This window comes from Polyodon spathula, chromosome 1, assembly GCF_017654505.1.
Source record: "Polyodon spathula isolate WHYD16114869_AA chromosome 1, ASM1765450v1, whole genome shotgun sequence".
In the NCBI taxonomy this organism is placed as follows: domain Eukaryota; kingdom Metazoa; phylum Chordata; class Actinopteri; order Acipenseriformes; family Polyodontidae; genus Polyodon; species Polyodon spathula.
Genome location: NC_054534.1, coordinates 68,787,169 through 68,806,901, shown reverse-complemented (window position 1 = coordinate 68,806,901; position 19,733 = coordinate 68,787,169). Strand labels below are relative to the sequence as shown.

Here is a 19,733-nt window from a genome sequence, read left to right as displayed (position 1 = left end):
AATTGTGTGAATATAGCAATTGTTACATCTGTGTATAATGGTACTAAAAAGGATTCATTCACCCGATTTTTTACATCTCCACCCTTACTCTGGTCCCACCGCAGTCGGATATGTGACGAATTACTGTGTGTTCAGGTTTGTCCTGTCTATGGTGTGAGACCACCTCCCTTGCACATTAGGGAACAGAACCGCTCAGCTGCCAATTCACAGTTGAATTCTACATTTAACATTTACTTACCACATTGCTGCATGTCCTGTATCTGATATTCCGCCCTTCACAGTTCCTACAAAAGAAATTAAAAAAATAATTACCCATCACGTTGGCAACAAGCATAAATACAGTATTCCCAGCCTCTATTAGTAGACTAAATGTACAGATCCCCTCTCCCAAATTGTAACTTTCATTTCTCTCATAAAAAGAAATATACTATTAACTCAATAGTATATAGCAACATCTGATTTAGAATAAACCAAATGTTTAAAAAAAAAAAAAAAAAAAAACTTTATAAAAAATAAAACAAATATGTACAGAGGGCGATGACAACACAATAAACCCAACAGAACTATGTATATTCTTATACAACTAGCAGCACTACAAAAACACATGTTTTACAGTAATGTATGTATGTGTGGGGGTCCAGTTTCCTATAAACAAATAAAGTCTGGATATTGTTATAATACAGAGTTAGCCATGGGGGGGGGGGGGGGGGGGGGGGGGGGTGATCTGGGAATGTAGTGGTGCCATGTCAAAGCTGTCAGCACCACCCAGTGTAAGACATGATTGACTCAAGAAAGAGGGGGCAAAGTGAAAGCAGGGCAGTCCAAGCAAGTAGAGGATCCTCACCAACGTGCTGCCCAGAGTGGAGGTGGGCAGAACACAGGGAGTACTACTGGCAAGCAACAAGAGTTGCAGACCACTCAGGATACATCACTGTATCATTATCACCAACGGGTGAAATAGTAGAGCACACCACCCACCACCCATAACTAAGGGTTTCCTTATGAATAGTTGCTGCTCACAATTATTAACCGTCAGAAACATCCTTGGTTACAGAGGAAATATTTACATGCTGCTAGCATTAGAACATGAGCCATAACGACACCCAAGGAAACAAAAACATGCCATCTAACTTCAAACACAACCATCATTTCTGAGGTATGACAAACACTTCAACTAATGAAGTTTTATGTGAAGCGTGAACTTCTTATGTTCGGTGACTACCTCTTACCAAGTAGAGCGTATTTCTCACACACACTCTGCTGCGTCAGGTTCATCATGCAAAGAGTGCAAGAGAAAGCACACTCTCGACTTGAGGAAGCCACCGAACACTTATAAACATATTATAAGTCATTAAATAAAAAACCAGACAAAAGCCGGATACTGACATACTTGATCTATTTTTTTCTAGAACATGTTGTGGTTTAAACATTTAGAATGCTTTGTCGTTGACATTCTGAGTGTGAAATCTATACTCAGTGAAATTATAAGCGTAGCTGCTGCTAATATGTTCCAATGGGGTCGTGACATAATAGTTTCTTATAGTTGTATCTCGTTTATGCAAAACTCAGGTTCAGGTTAGTGTCTAGGGAGTGTTATAAAAGATAATGCCCTCAGGTCTTCAGCTTACTCCTTTTCAAAGGGAAAATAAGGTTTAATACAGTATGTGCTTTGGTAGTGCAGTGTAAGGCATCATGCTTACAGATTTAGAATAGAACTTTGTTGCTTTAGTTTGATCCAAGCAAGCGACACTCGGCTAAATGATTGCATCACGTATTTCAATGCAGCTTAAGTTAGACTTATTTATTTATCTTTGGAATTTCTTATCCCAGGATAACAAACTTTCATAATTACAGTATAGGAGTAAAAACATAAGAATCGGGATTCTGTTTCAAAAGGCGTCAGTAAGAATAACCGGGCACTATGAATTCTAACTTGACTTATTTATAACGGTTCCAAATGTCTCTGTGATGCTTGTGAAATAGAAACCGCAACAGAACAGAAAGGAAGACACTCCAATGGCGTTATAGTTTTTATACCATTCTGTTAACCGTGATAATGACAAATGTTGAAGTTGATTTGCTGCAGCTACTTTCTGTATACCTCGATTCGTTTGGGACAGGCCTCAAGAGCCACAGACTTCAAAGCGCAATCCCTTTCCAGCAAAACGCAAATTTATAGCTTTGGCATCTCTGGAGCGTTGTGGTACTTATTACTGTTATTAAGCAACCCTTGTAATCAGTAGCACTTAAACTTCATCATTTCCATCTTAACACTTTAAAATTTGAAATACGAGTTCCAGTCGTTGTGTTTTATGAAAACAAAGAAGAATATTCTGTGAATGTGTACAGGCCCAGTAAAAACAGGCATCTGAATATATTTATGAACGCAGATGTCATGTTGGATCATTATCTTAAGGATTTACATAAAGGCTTAAATAATACAAAAAATGAACCCTTTTGAAAACCAGCACAGCAATTACCACTAACATAGCTTAGATGGTTAACAAACATCTTTGAAAGCTTTTGTTAGGGTGGCAAGCTGACAGTACCACAGCAACAATAAATCAACAAGGAAAAGACCAAGGGATACAAAAAGAGGCAGTCATAATATCTGTTATCTTTGGCATCTGAGAAAACACCACGACCACAGCTGTACTTCATTAAGCAGCTTTACAGTCGACATGCTTCTGTCACACTTTTTCATTAAATGTTCTAATGGGCTGAAAAGCAATATCTGTCCTCAAGAGAGGTGCGTTTATGTGGCGACATGGTTCCCAGTGTAAATGGGTCTGAGCTGAAATCCAAACACACACTCAGCAGGGCCAAAAGTTAATATGTTAAAACTGTGCTTATGGGATAGTCCATATGCACTTAGTGCTTCAGTTTGGCCTCCTTTAGTGCCCATCATAGTAAAAGCAAAACAAAGTGGAATAAAAGCATGGTGAAGGCATGGTGGCGCATAAGTATGCATTGTAAATCCCAGAGAGGCATAATAATAAACATGGTAAAGTATGTTAAATGCATAGTATAACTACTAAATCACTGTAAAAATGTACTGTGGTGTGTAGTAAAATCAAGGTCTGCTCTGCTTTTCTAAGACAAACAATCCCAATGGCCTAGGCCTAGTCCCACCAACAAGCTTCAATTCCTAAACCAATCCTGACGCACTCATTTTCCCACACTTTAAGCGACAGCAAGATTTAATTGGATGGTGTGGGAGCAGACAAGACCAGGAACACTGATTTGAATTTCGTTCAACAGAGCTTGGAAGTACTGTGACGTGTTTCACAGTAACTATTGTAAATGTAGCTTTTTCTGTTTTGTCGTTTAAAAACTTATAGGTGCTAGGCAGTGCAAATGCCATTGTTTCAAGATGCCTTGGAGATGCAAAAAAATGAGCTTCAATGCAGAGAGAAAATAATACAGTAGCAAGTACGAAAATGAACGGTCATGTTAAAGTTAAAAGTTTTAAGATTAAGATGAACTAAACTAATACATCAGTTCATGAGCACATCATGTTTTTTTTTCCTCCATAAGTATTTATACAAATACTGTAGAACGTCTTCAAAGACTTGCCTTGACAGGAAAATCTACTTGTAAAATAAACACACGTTTTGAGTATAAACTAAATGAGATATTCTGTGAATTGGTGTGTAGGGAAGATCCATAGCAAAATGTATGCTCGGTCAAGGTCAGTTTCACATATTTAAATGGGTAAACCAAATCAAAACATTACAGTGCCTCTGCCAGTACCTAGGTTATTTTTACCATGTTTATTATGTTTGATTAGTCTCAGTATATACAGTAGTCAGGATTTGGTACTAGATCATAACAATGTAAACCAAATGTTTACTACGTTAGTGTTCCATTACCAAAAACAAAGAAAAAGCCCTTATACTTTTAAATTCTACTCCCAGTTGATTGTTATCTATACTCTTAAATAGGTCTTTGTGCTAGGCACTAGGGGAAACCAGTAAGAAACTAATACAGGTTTTGTTTCTGCAGAGCTGGTCATTTGCCCTGTATTTATTTTTTGAAACATTCTAGGGCTGTCAGTTAAGCCTCCAAATAACAATCGATTAATTGGGCACGCAAAATTGAATCGTTTGAATAAACATAGTATTTATCTTCATGTCGTTAGAACATTAGGAATTTAAAATTCGACATTTGAATGCATTGGTGTGATTGGTAGCCATCAACATTTTCAATTACTCTCTGGTCAAAAATGACGTTTGGTGAGCTCCTTTACCCTCATGAAGTAAAGTGAGTGGTCCCTTTTCCCATAGTAAAAGCATAGCAATGTGTAATAAAGCTATGGTAAATGCATAGTATAACCATGGGAAAACTGCAAAATTACCCTTTTATAAAAGAGAAGCTTGAAGCATAACATTCTGAGGACTCTAGTCTTTGGGGTTGTGTGCCAGTGGTTAGATACAATATAGGTTTAATGTTCAGTTCCATATCCACTGATAGAGTGGTGTGTAGTATAAGCAGTCTGGTGGCCTCGCTGTCACACAGGCCATACCACAGCGAGTTTATAACCACTGCACAGCTACACCTGGGCCTCTCTAGTGGAACTTGAATAAGGCTTTGATCTGCCAAACATCACATGCAACGATTCTGATTTCAACACAAAAGCCAACTGCTGGGGAATTGATTTAGTCTTCACCAGACCCCTTTTTCAAAGAGTTTCAGTGCTTTAGTTCACTGTGCAATTAATATACAATACTTTTTTTTTTTCCCCTCAAACACAAAGGTTACTATATTACAGCCCCTCTGGCTTTAAAATGTTCTCAATGGAAAGTTTTACAGTATGGCATGTGTCAGAAAATTCCCGACATGGCATCACACCTGTGCTTGCGGCTACTGACCATGACAACCCTATTAACTATTGTTGTTCCTTTAACTGTCACCTAGTGACCAGTAACACTACGCTATTTGACATCTCAGGAGGGCATTTTTAAGCTTCTAAGTGTAAATTTGATTTACTTTTTCTTCTTTTCTAATTTCAAGAAGTGTTTTTATGCTCCAAGCGGGTAACTGTTAGTTACCTAGTCGGCATTAAAATGGGAAATGTGAGAAAAGATGTAAACCTGTGTAAAATTGGGCTTGCAGCCAATGTATATGGCAAAAAAAAAGGTCACTGCATTTTTTCCTGTGTGTGTGGGTTTTCCAAAGCAAAGTTATTTTCCATAAAGAAAAGCAAAAAGCGTTTTTTCCGTAGTCAATATATATATATATATATATATATAATATATATATATATATATATTTCGTAGTTTCTCAGATTAGAATAATCTTATGTATTAGAATACATTTATTTAAATAAAAAAAAAGGTATATAAATCATGGATATTGACAACATGTTTTTGGTCACTCGATCATTCATCCTTGACCATGACACACTTGAGTGACTATGACTGAAGCATATGCACTTAATCACTTAATTAGTGAGACAGTTGATTGGACACTGGATATGGAGTGATTTCAGCTGTTGAATTGCAAGCTTGAATAAAAGCAATAATGAAAAATACAGAAAAAAAAAAATACCACGTCTATCAGAAGAGCAGCGCCTTTGTGCAATCGGCATGTTGGAGGCTGGACTAGGGCAGCGTACTGTGGCTCGCCGTCTTGGGTGCTCAAAGCCAGCAATTTCAAACCTGGCGAGATGGTATAACCAGACACATACTGGCAAAGACAGGCCACGAACACCTGCCCAAGATGGACGGATCATTTTGCAGCATCTTCGTGGTGTCAATTGTTAAATCGGCAGAATAAAGTCACTGCACCTGCTCTAAAATAGAGTTTGTCATTTTTCATATGCATCTAGTGAATTTTATTCAAATATAAGTGATGCGTTTCTTTGGATGCTCAGTATATATACACATTTTCCAGTAGTATAAAACATACATGGTAGTAATTGGTAACAATACATTTTTTGGAGGAAAAACAACGAAACCAACTCGGTCACACTATTATTTTTGCATTACCCACTTAGAACCAACACTTCTCTAAACAAACAAAATAGAAGTCCAAAATGTCTGCATTGAAATATACCTAAACACTGTCAAAATAAGGAAGCATTGACATTTTTTGTGGTTACAATAAAGATAGCAGATACCACAGAAAAGCCTGTGACTTGGCATGGTGCATGGTAAAAGATCACTATTATATCCGGTTTCTTACATAAATGACAAGGTTGCTGCTCAATTACAGGCTTGGGATCAGTGTGGGGTTTGTAACTGGAGACAGTTTTGTGGGAACACAATAGGTTTTTCTAGTGGCCGTCCAGAGGTCATAACAGTCACATAAAATGTGTTTTGAGTATTTCTATTATACCCAGGAGGGGCTGATTTCATTTTAAGATTGATTTTCACTATTAGGAGACATGTCTGAGAAGGTTTGGCAGATCATAAACTACAAGGCAATGGTCCATACCTAATATTTGCACTCTTTCTATAATGGGAACCATTCTGAGATACATTGTGGGGAAAAAAAACAGCTACCTTATTCATTTTTTAGTTTTCCACTGAATGGGAGAGTATTTCTTTATGTAATGTGTAGATGATGTTTTCTTCCTTATATAAAAACATGAATCCATGAAGAGCAACTTTAAAAGACTAAATTATATCATATTACCAGTAAGACGGCAATAAACCAAGTTAAGGTAGACATGCCCACCCACAGGTACCATGACTGTGCAATAACTCTCAGTTTTCCCAGCTCCAGCAGTTGGAACCAAAGTTCAATTGCACACATGGGGTGTAAAGCACATTTTTTGAGTAATAAAAAAACTAATTAAATGTTTAAAACTCACAAGCAACACCTGTCAAGAAGGAGCTGTTAAATTATTGTTAATTGTAGTTTTATGCAATACCGTTAAACAGGATTTTCTTTCTCTCTGAAAATGTGCCTTTGCACTTCATTTAAAAAAAGGGCCTGTAGTATGTTCATACTGTACTGAAGTTTCCACATTGAACACATCCTCACATTGGTGTACAATGTAAATAAAAGCTTATTTTTAATTGAAACTAAATTATTTTAGCATTTTTTTTAAATTGTCATTTTTAACTTGGCCTTTGTAGCCTAGACAAATAACACAAAATAGATCTTGGTCCTATATAGATGCTTATAATGAGCTGGGGGGATTAGTGGCACATGTGTAGAGTCTACTGCTCCCATCATGTTGGGGAAATCAGAAATGCCACAAAAATTAGGTTTCAAGGCTTGTAAGTTCACCCTGCCTTTAGTGAAAATTAGGAACTCTGGTGTCCGCCTCAAAAATGCATTGAGCACAACTGGCAACGCAAAAAATCCTAATTACATATTCATATTCAAGTTGAACATCAAAGAAAGTGCTGCCGCAAAGATTTTCCTATAAACTCGCTAATAGCATTGCACTTGTTTAGTACATTTCACCCTAGACTTCCATCTCGTTTGCAACTATTGCGACAAGCGCAACACTTTAATACATCTACCCTTCATTCATTAGTTGTACAGTAGTATCTGCTATCATTAATACAAGTATACAACAATGTCTGCATGCCGTAAGCAATTAATATTTAATTAAAATACTATGCTTGTAAGAATGACCTAAATTTAGTAAGTAAGCAGTTATGTATCAGGTTGTGATTAACAAAATTCATTTTAAAAGAGCTAAAAGGTACAGGGTTGTGAGTTACTTGCTGCTGAGGCATCTTCGTAGTGAGTATGAGGCTCCACCCCCACAGGTCCTCGAACAGTCGCTCCAGGGGCCCCAAGCATCCCAAAGAGTGTCCCTGTCCTCCTCAGAGCGGGCAGTCCGTGAGCTCTGAAAAAAAAACAAAAAAAACAACACATTATTCAATTATAAAACAAACTGAGAGTTCAAGATCCTGGGAGCATGATAGTTAGAATCTAAGAAAGGTCAAAGGGTTGTTTATCCAGCAAGGTAGCAATTCAACATTAGGGCAAGACGAAACCCACAGTAAATCACATAGTTACTGAGAACTCAGAGGGCCAGAGTCAGTGATCTCTATGGCCTGATTGAAGGGACGCCATTGGCCCCTGCGCTTGAGTTTTGGACATCTATGTCTGTTATAATTCAGTGAAAAGTAGCTTTATATTCTGGTAAAATCTACCAATGTTCATATGACTGAGAAGGGGAATAAAGACTTTGTTTGATTATGACCTCAAAATATCCTATCCCAAATGGCTTTAGCACTAGATTCATAAAATCGCTCTAATTATTTTAGTTGAAGTTAAGGTAAAAAAAAAAAAAGCCCATACAAAGTTAATCAAATATTATTTTCAATATAGCAGCCAGTCTGATATCAGAATAAGGTCTCACTGTTAACAATATATTTACATTATTCAGAAACAGAACAAAACATAAAATACAGTTGTGTATCAAATTTGAAACAAATATTGGAAAGGTCTTTGCAAAGCCAAAAAGTCTTATAACTGGAAGCCCATTTTTATTGGACAATACCCCTATTCAAACTTAATGTAAATTGTTTAAAGTAAAGGGTCTCGATCCTACAAAATCCAAGAAGCCACATGACTGCAATATGGAAGCCATATTAGGCCAGAGTAAGAACTGTTGTCGGAAGTGTGTATATCACCCTGAAAAAAAGATCACGGAAAAACATAACCAAGGACAACCAATCACTATATTGTATTATTCTTACAACACATTTAAATTACATCTTTGGAAACTATAAGAATTCTCAGCAGAAATAGAAGTCGAGACTGTTTCAAGCTATGGCAATTCAAGTATTTTCAGGAGTTCAAGGATAAGTCAGTCCAAGAATGTTAACCACAACCTTGCAATCTACAAGTGTCTCTCACGCATTGATTCTGTTTGCTTAAAAGAAAGTAGCTTCAAATGTAATTGATATTTTGATATTTTATACATTTCCTTAACATTCTTACAGCACTTGCAATTATTCTGAGTGGCTCTGGATACCATTGTTCCGAAATTGAGTTATTATTTTGAGTCATGTCTCTATTCACTTGGCTTTGAGCTTACTTTGAAGGTGTCTTAAGAATCTGATCTACCAGCACAACAGATTTTCTCCTTTTTAAACGAAATAGCTCAATATTGGAGCAACAGGATCAATAATATCCAAGATTGACTGTAAACATAATTTGAAAGGGAAGTGTAAAACAAAATCAATTAAAATGACCATGGTTTTTAGTACTTAAAACAGCTTCAGCTACGCAAGACTTTAGGCTGGCTTTCAAAAAGTAAACCGTGACTGCAACATTAGAGGACTTTAACCCTGGTCAGAATGTCAGAAAGTAGGGTTGAAGCAGCTGAGATAATAACTTTCATCCCATAATCTAAGTATAATGCTGGACCTTCTCATCTGCCAATGAGGGACAGCCTCTATCATAACAGTAGTCTTTAAGGCCAACCCACCACTAGGTGTCTTTTGTCAGTGTTTGTTTGATAACTCCCATGATCAGCCTATACATTTAAATCAGTGTGCCAGAAATTCAAATTGAGAGCTATCAGCAACATTAAAAAGTAGATCACCATAACCCATATCCACTGTATGCACAGGGAAAAATATAAGATTGGTATATTGACATACAGTATGACTTTGTAATCATTTACCCCCATAATCTGATACAAATATGTCCATACCAAGTTCATCAAATGTTGTTTTCAATATAATATTCAATCTGATGTCAGAACTCAGTCACTATTGCCTAAATTCAGAAAGAGAAAAAACATAAAATAAAGCCATGTATCATATTTGAAGCCAATATTCAAAAGGTCTTTATAAAGCCAAAAAGTCATAACTGGAAGCCCATTTTTATTGGACAATACAGTAGCTCTATTCGGACTTGATGCCAATTGTTTAAAGTGAAGGGTCTCGATCGTACAAAAACCAAGAAGCCACATGACTGCAATATGGAAGCCGTATTAGGCCAAAGAGTCAAAAGCATTGCCAGAAGTGTGTATATAACCCTGAAAAGTCTTTCAAGTAGTGTTTTGAGATATGAGGGTGTTGAAAGTGATTGTGGCGGCCTGCTGCCAAATGGTTAATTTTTATCGAACAATACCAAAAACAAGCTTGACAGAATATGTATGCATAATATACTGTAAATATCTGTGACATTATGGACAGGACTTATGACTGGTACAAAGCAAGCAGGAATCTCAGAGGAATCTGTTTCCAGGCTGATAATAGCTGCTGCTAACGATGATGGTGGCTATTAGCATTGGGTATGATGTTTAAAACAGCAGTAGCTATACTTGTCACTTCAAGGAGCACTGAAATACTGAAGGTATTTAAGAAGACAAAAGAAGATGACGTCTAAGATGCAGAACCAATTAATGAAAATACCAGAGCAATATAATTATTGCTGGATACTACTTAGAAACCAACTAATTGGAACAGGATGTGACTGATAGTTTCAGCGTCTGTACACACAACAAGTGTCTCTTTTCAAAGTAAAACACCTATTGAAGTTAGACATGAATAACCTTTAAGGCTCTCCTAAGTGGTCTCTAACTAATTTTGCAGCACAAAGTCTTGTTTTTTAATCTCATAGCACTGCCCTTGCAAATTATACAGCACACTCAAGTGTACCAGCACATCAGGCTTGCATTGTTACGAGCTGGACAGCTTTCAAGCATCACAACAATTTTGTCCTCAGCTGGCCACTTTCTAGCTTTACTGTTTGTTAATTACCCAGAATATGGGCCTTGGTCACGGCTCATTATCTGCCTCGTTGGTTATCACTGCAGAAGTGAGACAGAGAAAGAGTCTGTGGTTCAGCACCACATCACCAATGCTGACGCAACAGAAGCAAGCATGCTTCCCTCTGGCCCAATTATTCAGCACTATAACCACTGTTTACATTTCTGCTACACTGGGTCAGGCAGTTGTCCATTGTATCAAATGGGAACTGGGTCACTGAGGGGTTCTTACAGTATTTTCCACTTCTTTGCACTGTCTTTAGAGTCCTACAGATAATATTGAAGAGGAGAAACAACATTACTGTCAAGCTTTAATTAATTAAATATAAAAGGGATATAAACAAGTAAAAAAGTGAACTGATTAACATTACAAGTTTTTCTTAAGTCCCATATTTCAGCTTAAATCATTTTGTTTTTCACACTTTATTTAAAATTTCACTCTCATGAAAGTAAATGATAATAAGGGCTTATGAGAACAATTTAATATGATACATTTTGTTGTAAAGCCTTGGCTATTACCTCTGTAACTAACATTTGGGTGTATAGTGAAAGCAACTTGCAGTAAAACTCAAGTTGGACAGTGCAGTTTCCATTCTTACAAAATGGCTGTCCTAAGAAGTGTTGACTGGTCATTGTACCACCGTCAACCATACAGCTCTATAAACACCTACAGTATAAACATTCAAAATAAATAAAACTAGTATTTATATTGGGCACCCTGGGCTTGCATTATATCTTATAACATTGGTATTTTAAATAATCTATCCTGATTGGTCAAAACAGGTCATAGCTGATAGTACAACATATCACCATCGGCTGGCACTTTAAAAACAGTGGCAAATCACTGGTAGATATCCATACACCACTAGAATTTTGAAAAAAAATAAAATAAAAAATAACGGCAGACATATTGAAATGTATCGTAATAAACATGACTGACGACATTTATGTAGCTGTTGACCTTTTGGGAAAACCGAACTGTACATGAGATTGAATGAATCTGAATCGGACACCAATGGACTAATTAAAGTAGTGAAACAAGGCCAAAGTAAGTATTCATATCCTGTATAAAATCCTGTATATATAAAATACTATATATATATCTTAAACTTTCAGCTTTTTATAAAATATTTGGATCACTATTAAAAAAAGAGACTCTGGTGGTTTATGTTTTGTTGCTGTTGCCCCTGTCTCTGTCCGTTCTTCTCTGATCGGTTGCATCTCCTGCCCTGCCTGCTGCCACCGATCCCATCCCTTGCTCAGCTGTGTGGTCTGATGCACAATATTTATAAATCTTGACAATTCATGCAGGACCTCTCTCAAGATAAATGTGTCCAGGTACGATGGTATCATCTCTTTGCTGTGCCCTGCATTGTTTTAAATTATTTCTTAACAATGGCCCAGTAATTCTTTACGTTGTCCAGCTGTAAACTACAAAGTCAGATAAGTAACCATGCATTCAATAATGCAAATAACGTCTTTCTCGCCACTGTGAAGCGGTAGCGCTAATCTGGTATGGATACCTCCTGTTACTACCCCGGATAACAAAGGACAATTTAAAAAAAACAAAACAAAAAACAACACACAGCAACAGCACTCTCACCTGGTACTGTTAGAGGTCTTGTGATTTAAATTCTAATTTGTGCTGTGTCATGATGAAAATGGGCAGTAATATTTTACTTTCAAATGTAATGAACAAACCAAGAATTACAAGAAGTATAACGAATACAATACAGAAAAACTGCATTTTCATGGCAATGTTCAATTCAACATCTATACATTGCTTTTTATAAAAAAAAATAAAAATAAAATAATAATTCATGCTTTTTTTTTAAGTTACTGTAAATGGAACTATTTTTTCTTACCGTAGGCAGGAGGCTATTTAATAAAAATAACTTATTTTGTTAATTTTTTTTTTTTTTCTTTTTCAATGTAGTTAGTTAACCCATTTTATAAGTGCAGTAAGGCACTTCAGGGTGTGTGATATACTCTAATATCACTCCGCCCCGGGTGGTTGAAGCCACAGTGCAGCCGGGGCATGGTGATATTAGAGTATATCAGAAACCCTGTCGTACCTTATTGCTTACTTATCAGACTGATACTACATTAAACACAACAGGCAAGTGCACCTATGTTTGAGAACCAACCGTTTTACACCAAAGCTCAGTTGGCATAAAGGAAACTCTTTACATAATACATACAAAAGTTCACCTGCAATGTTCAAGAATCACTGCCCGACTGGCACAACTACCCATTTATAAAGCTAACGCTCTCTCTCAATGGGGTTACCGATGCCTAGAAAGTTCCCAAAAGCTTTAAGCAATTGTTATCCCCTGTTAACCTCGAGCGCTCCATAAATACAGGAAAAAAAGCAATAGGATTCTCTACCAAAATTTCAAATGGGGCTGCAAATAAACAAAGAAAGCTCCAAAACTGGATTAATTGTACGTGCCGACTAACATTACAGGTGTCCTTGCGGGAGAAGAAAAAGACTGCCAACCCACAGAAAATCATCATATATTGCATAGCACAGAAAAGGGCTAGATCTCACTCCCCACTGCAACTGTGAATGCTAAACAGTTCTAGGGTGCATTCCTATTGTAACCGATTGCTTAATACATATAAATTAAGGGAAGCAGTGCTATTGTGGGGGGTGGGGAGGCTAGAAATACTAGTCACCATAAGAGGGGAGTGAAGGTTCAAAATAAACCCAACAAGTGCATTAAGGCACCTGCCTTTTATAGTATTCATTAAAGCCTCCCAAAGCAGGACTGGGAACAATCACGAAAGAACAAGAAATGCACTCCACAGGATCTTTCCAAACTTGTAATCTTGTCGAGCAACAGGTCAGAATCCTAATTTAAGAAAAGCATGAAAATGACTGACTACATTAAATCATTAAAAACATGACTTCAAATAGCTGGTCCTAATGAGGGCCTGGTTTTATTTAACATGAAGACTACACCAATTAGGAACGACTCAATTAAAGAAGGCTTTGCATGCAAAAACATTACCTCAAATCGATGGATGATGTTCATTTTAGCAAAAAACTGAATGTTGTGCCTTTTGTCTATCAGAATGCATCTTGGTATTATGATGAGAAATTCATTAAATGCTTACTGTAGAGTGCAATATTTCTTCCTTAAAAATGGATGTAAGAAAAACTGTTACTACTGTACTGAAGTTCATTTGCTAAAACGGCTACAAATCAACATCATACTTAATCCTTACAAACAATTTATCTGTAGAAAAAGACTCCTTGTTCCTTGCATCCATGCTATAGAAAACTGAACATACTGACATCCAGAAAACTGAAGCTAATTCTGACTAAATGTATCCACGCTACAATTGTACTGCTGGAATTAAAAAAAAAAAAACAAGTCTCATTCTGAGTCAGATTATTTAGAATAAAATGTTACTGTATAAAAGCGAACTGCTTGAAAGAGCCTGTTTGAGAAGTAATTAGTTACTAACCCGGCATAACGAACCACAGTTATGACAAATGTGGTTTTCTTCCTCTATTACTGTAATCTGCATTTTTTTTTTCCATACCTACAGTTCAGCTTCACAAAACAAAACCCTGCAACTTTATCCTGAAACACAGCATTAGGAAATAACATATGGCAAATGCAGTATATCTTTCATCCACTAGGGGCAAAGTGTTGCAGGGTGTACTTGTTTAAAATCTTTGGACTATTTAAAGATTAGGCATATTTCTGAGAGCGCAAGAGGTCACAAGGGTACTTTATACCGCTTGCGTTTTAAAAAGAATTTACCAGGATGTGAGGATGAAACATAAAATGATATACCAAGCAAATCTAAACAAGAAGAATTAGAAGAAGAATTGGAAGAATTAAAAAAAAGAATTAGAAGACATGAGTTAACTATGGTGTTTCATATCCTTGTTTCTCTCTCTTTTTTTTTTTTTTTTTAAATGACAGATTTTCAATCTGTCCACTTATGGCTGTTATGAGCCCAGTCCATTATTCAAAAGACAAAACACGATTTTAATCTCCTTCTCCAAAAATGCATCACACCCATTCTCTTCAAGGTACTCTTTTTGACAAATAACTGGTAAAGGGAGTTTTGTATTCATCCTAGCCTTAAGGGTACACTAACCAATCAAAGAAAATGACTACACAATAAATGCATACCACATAGCATAATATGCGATCTGAAGAATTCCAAACTTCTGGTTGTGGTTTTTAGCAATAGCCAACTGTAACACTATGATTTTTATGGGGTCACATTTACACTGATATGATGTGGGATCTTTGGACCCCACAAAACCCCACAAAAAATGCATTTAAAATTTAAATTGTATACTACTCACAGCCAAACATTCAGTATAACCTACACAGATGCAACAATACAAGGAAAAAAAAACAAAAAACAAGAAGACTGTCATCATGTTTTCAGAATCACATGCCAACAAGATCATTCCAAAATACTAAGATTTACGTGTTGCCCCAGACACTATAGTGATAGTGTTTAATATCCAGAGGGTCAAAGGTTTTTTAAATGCATTTTCTATTGGTAAATGAATATGATGTTCATTTAAATAATGGTAAATGTTCTCACTTCTTTGTCACACTTCTCTGAAACAGAGAAAAAACATTCTTGACATTCTGTCATGTTAATTGAAATTATAAACGTCATGGAACAAAGGCATATCTCCAATTGGTTGCGAGGAGGTCATTATCTAGCTGGAAACAAAAAAAAAAAGGTCCCATTTTAAACAAAACATAATGAATGATATTTATTGCATTCCAGGAAAGTGATTTCTTAAATTTAAAATTAAAATAGATTGTTGTTTCTTGTTTACATTTTGGCCTGATTTTCTTCTTTAAGGAGTAGCAAACACAAAATCGACAACTGCGCTGTCTGTCTTTATTGTGGTTCTAATTTACTTACTGGGTTTAAAATTCAAAACAGGACCAGCAATAATAAAAGGTTTCTATATTTAAATCGTAATATATGAGGGTTTCTTTAAAAACCGAAACATTATTACAGCAAAGCAAAAAAAAATTGGAAACAAAAAAGAACTATGCTTTGGCAAAAAATTCTCAAGCAAATGCCAAATAAATAGTTAGAAAGTCATAAAATGTAGTCTGCTTAGCATCTGACCTCACTTTGTGCCTAAAGAAGAAATAGGAAGGTGATTTCTTCCTTGCTGATGCCTGTAGCTCAGTGTTCACAGGTGGCTGTTCAGCCGCAGGGATTTGTGGAAGGAAACATGTTTCTTAACAATGTCATTATTTAATACAAAATATATAAAAGGTCAATTCAAATTCAATCCATTCCTTCGACACAGTGGTCACAACTACCAGGGGGGCAGATAACTTCTGAGGGATTAATACTTCATTATCAGGTATCTCACTTATCAGGTTCGATCACATGTTCTATGCCATTAATAAGACCATAAAACCATTCTGTAAAAATCAAATCTCATTTTAATATTACACTGGGGCTGCTTAGGTTTTATCTGCAGTCTCCAATCTACAACCAGGCATTGTAGAAAAGGTCAAATATCGCCTTTACAGTAAGTATCAGTTCATGCTCCCATTTCTAATATTTCCCTCTCTTGGGCTGGTGAAGTTTAAGTTCATCTTGGTCTGCTGCAAAAGAACTGATTTTAAATCAGTGGCAGATTATTCACCAAAATATACAACAGCTCCCATAAGCACTTGGGGTCACCAGTCCCTTAAAGGGACACAAGTAATATATAATACAGGCATTCAGTTAAGTGCCTGTAAATGTGTAACAATTACATATAACATGGTTTGTAGATACAATACAGAGGTGCAGGTGGCATAAACTGTGCCCCAGATGTGAATTTGCTCAGTTGCCCCCTTTTTAACCCACTCCTGACACTGACCATGGAGCAGGTACTGGAATTCCTGTTTATCTTAAGCATATCTTCATTTTCAATCTTACTTTAAATCTTTTTTTTTTTTTTTTCACCCGTTGCAAATGAAAAGAAACTGGTGGAAACGTTGCCCTGAGGAATCCATGCATGAATGCACTTCAAGTAATGCTGGTCTAAATATTACTTCCATTCATCTCAGCACTAATATTGCATCATACGTATCTGCATCTATTTTATTTTAAAAAAAATGTTAAGACCTTGTCAATTAATAAAAAGAACATGTATACATGTGCAAGCTTGATTAAGGCTATCCTTCTTTTGGATGTATTCCTGGAGATTTTAAAATGTAATCTTTTCCAGCAGTCACCCTTCAAGGAATTTATCACTGGTACCAATTAATTCAACTTACAAAACATGTATAACAACTTCAAATGGGTTCAAAGTTATAATACAATAGCCTACACTACAAACACGTTCTTAATCAGCCTCAGGACATCTGTTCCATCAGCCAGGAGAAATTGCTTGATTGCCTTCCATTCACAACATACAAAACAGAATTATGAGTTTTTGCAAACTATAGGGTAGAACTCATGGTAATACAACACATGTAGGCCACTGAACATTCAGGAAAAAAAAGACACACACACACACACACACACACACATGTATATTATATATATATATATATATATATATATATATATATATATATATATATATATATATATATATATATATATATATAATGTTTTATTCGACCTTCTTATATACATGTACTTGTATTACCATAGGACTGTCAAGCAACAAAACAAAAATGTGTTTAAACTTGACTAGAACTCAGAACATCAAATGAATTAACCTAAAGTTAACTAGATGTTGTAACCTACTATAAACACTTCTTATTTCATTACAATAAATTATGATCTCCATTTCTTCCTAACAACAATAATGGTAATAACAAAAAAGAGAGACTGGCACAATCACCTTTTTATACTAAGACATTTACACAACTCAAAAAAAATACCTAAAGTATAATGATATGTTATTTATGACTAACAAGTATAAAGGAATATATATATATATATATATATATATATATATATATATATATATATATATATATATATATATATATATATATATATATTGCTTAAGTATTTAAATGTGATTTACCAGTGCTAAAAATCCTAGAAGAAACAATATAGTGCCAGAGGCTGGCCAGTGACAGAAGTAGTCCATCCTGAGAGTAGAGGTCCTTTTTCCTGGAGAAAGTAAATCACTTGACCCTCAACCAAATACCAGCTCTTGTGTGCTGCCCTTCCTACTGCAGTCACATCCAGCTCTGCTCTCATAACATAGTCTCCTATCATTTTCATTCAGTTCTGCTCAGGTTTCCGAGGGTGGGTGGGGGCACTGGAATGGAATCTCAGGGTGCACTCCACTGGCCAATCAGGCCCCTCCTCACCAGACATGAAAAACAAAATACAGAAGAACAGGCAGGCGGTTGTAGGCTTTAACAACTGCTGCAGCAGTATTGAGCGATACCTGTCTGACCGCTGCTTACTGCTTGGAATGCACTTCAGATCCTTTCTGAATTGATGTAACTACTTAGGAAGCTTAATTGTGCATAATATGTGTTGTTTAATACTAGTTAGGTTATGGACAGGTTAGGTTACAGTTGAACTCTACAATGAGAACAGCCTAAATTGATTCTATATTGTATATTTTCCAGTTTGAAGGCATAACTTTATCCATGTTTCTACTTTGTGCAACAAACCCAGCAAAACGAAAATAAAATAAACGACAATTTAGAAAAAAAAAAAAAAAAAAAAAAAATTAAAAGGCTTTAGTATTAAAATACATCTTCAAGGCAAAATTTAAAAAACATCAAGAGAAGGAGCCTCTCTTACAATGAGTGGCCGTGAGTTCCATAGGCGTGGGGCATAACAAGAAAAAGCCCAGTCACCCATCGACCGCAGCCTAACTTTAGGAAACACTAAAAGATTTAGATCAGCTGATCGCAGGGCAGAGGAGGGGACATATACATGTGGAGGTCTTTTAGATATTTAGGAGCCAAATCATTAAGTGCTCTGTAGGTAAGAAGTAAAAGCATGCAAATCGACCCTGAGCCAATGGAGGGAGGCCAGCACTGGGGTTATATGTTCAGATCCAGCAGTTCTAGGTAAAACCTGAGCTGTTGAATTCTGTACAAGCTGGAGTCTCTGAAGGACCCTGCCAGACACCGCAGCCAACAGACCATTACAATAATCAATGCATGTGGAAATAAAGGCGTGAACCAGTTTCTCTGCATCTAAGATGGACAAATCTTAAATGCAAATTGAAGAAAATTTGTGTGATGTTTTTAACATGACTCAAAAGACAATGACAATGTAGTGTCAAAAATTACACCAAATTTTTTTACAATAGCAGTAGAAATTATTTCCTCACCATTAACTAATAAACTGACGCTATTGGCTTTGCAAAGCTGTTTTGAGGAGCCAATTAACATCACCTCAGTTTTATCACAATTTAGCTGCACGAAATTCTGTTGCACCGTATTTTAATTTCTGACAAATAGTCATGTAGAAGAGAAACGTCCAGTCCTGCCCCAGGTTTAGCCTGCAGATATAATTGTGTGTCATCAGCACAACAAAGAAAATGTATTCCATGACGACAAATTACCTGACTAAGGGGTAAAAAGTAAATACTAAAAAAAGAGAGATCCCAAAAGAGAACCTTGAGGGACACACTGAATATGCATTTTTTCCAGATTTAAAACTCCTCATTTGCACAAACTCTTCTCTGTCAGACAAATAGTATCAAAACCACTGAAGAACCATACTAGAGATGCCTACTGCTTACATAACTCTCAAGGCGACTCAGCAATACCTCATGGTCGACCGTGTCAAATGCTGCACTCAAATCCAAAAGGATGGGAATATTAATTAGACCTGCATCCGCAGCCATCAGAAGGTCATTAACAATCTTAATCAGAGCTGTCTCTGTACTGTGTTTAGCTCTGAAGCCTGACTGAAATAATTCATACAGGCCATTGGTGACGAGATAGCTTTGGAATTGATGTGCCACCACTCGCTCAAGGATTTTTGACAAGAAAGGTGAATTAGAGATTGGACTGTAATTATTAGGCACATCTGGATCCAAATTAGTTAT

The 19,733-nt window shown here is 36.3% G+C and overlaps 1 protein-coding gene across 1 annotated transcript in view; it reads right to left on the bottom strand.

Moving 5' to 3' along the window:
- Positions 1–17,871, bottom strand: part of LOC121321625 (ADAMTS-like protein 1) — a 100,159-nt gene extending 82,288 nt beyond the window's left edge. Inside the window, exons 1-3 of the mRNA XM_041260630.1 lie at positions 17,736–17,871; positions 7,683–7,810; positions 239–284 (exon numbers count right to left, since the gene is read on the bottom strand). Of these exons, the coding sequence (XP_041116564.1) occupies positions 239–284; positions 7,683–7,810; positions 17,736–17,801 (240 nt within the window). The 5' untranslated portion in view covers positions 17,802–17,871. The remainder of the gene's footprint in view (positions 1–238; positions 285–7,682; positions 7,811–17,735) is intronic.
- Positions 17,872–19,733: the final 1,862 nt, after the last annotated feature.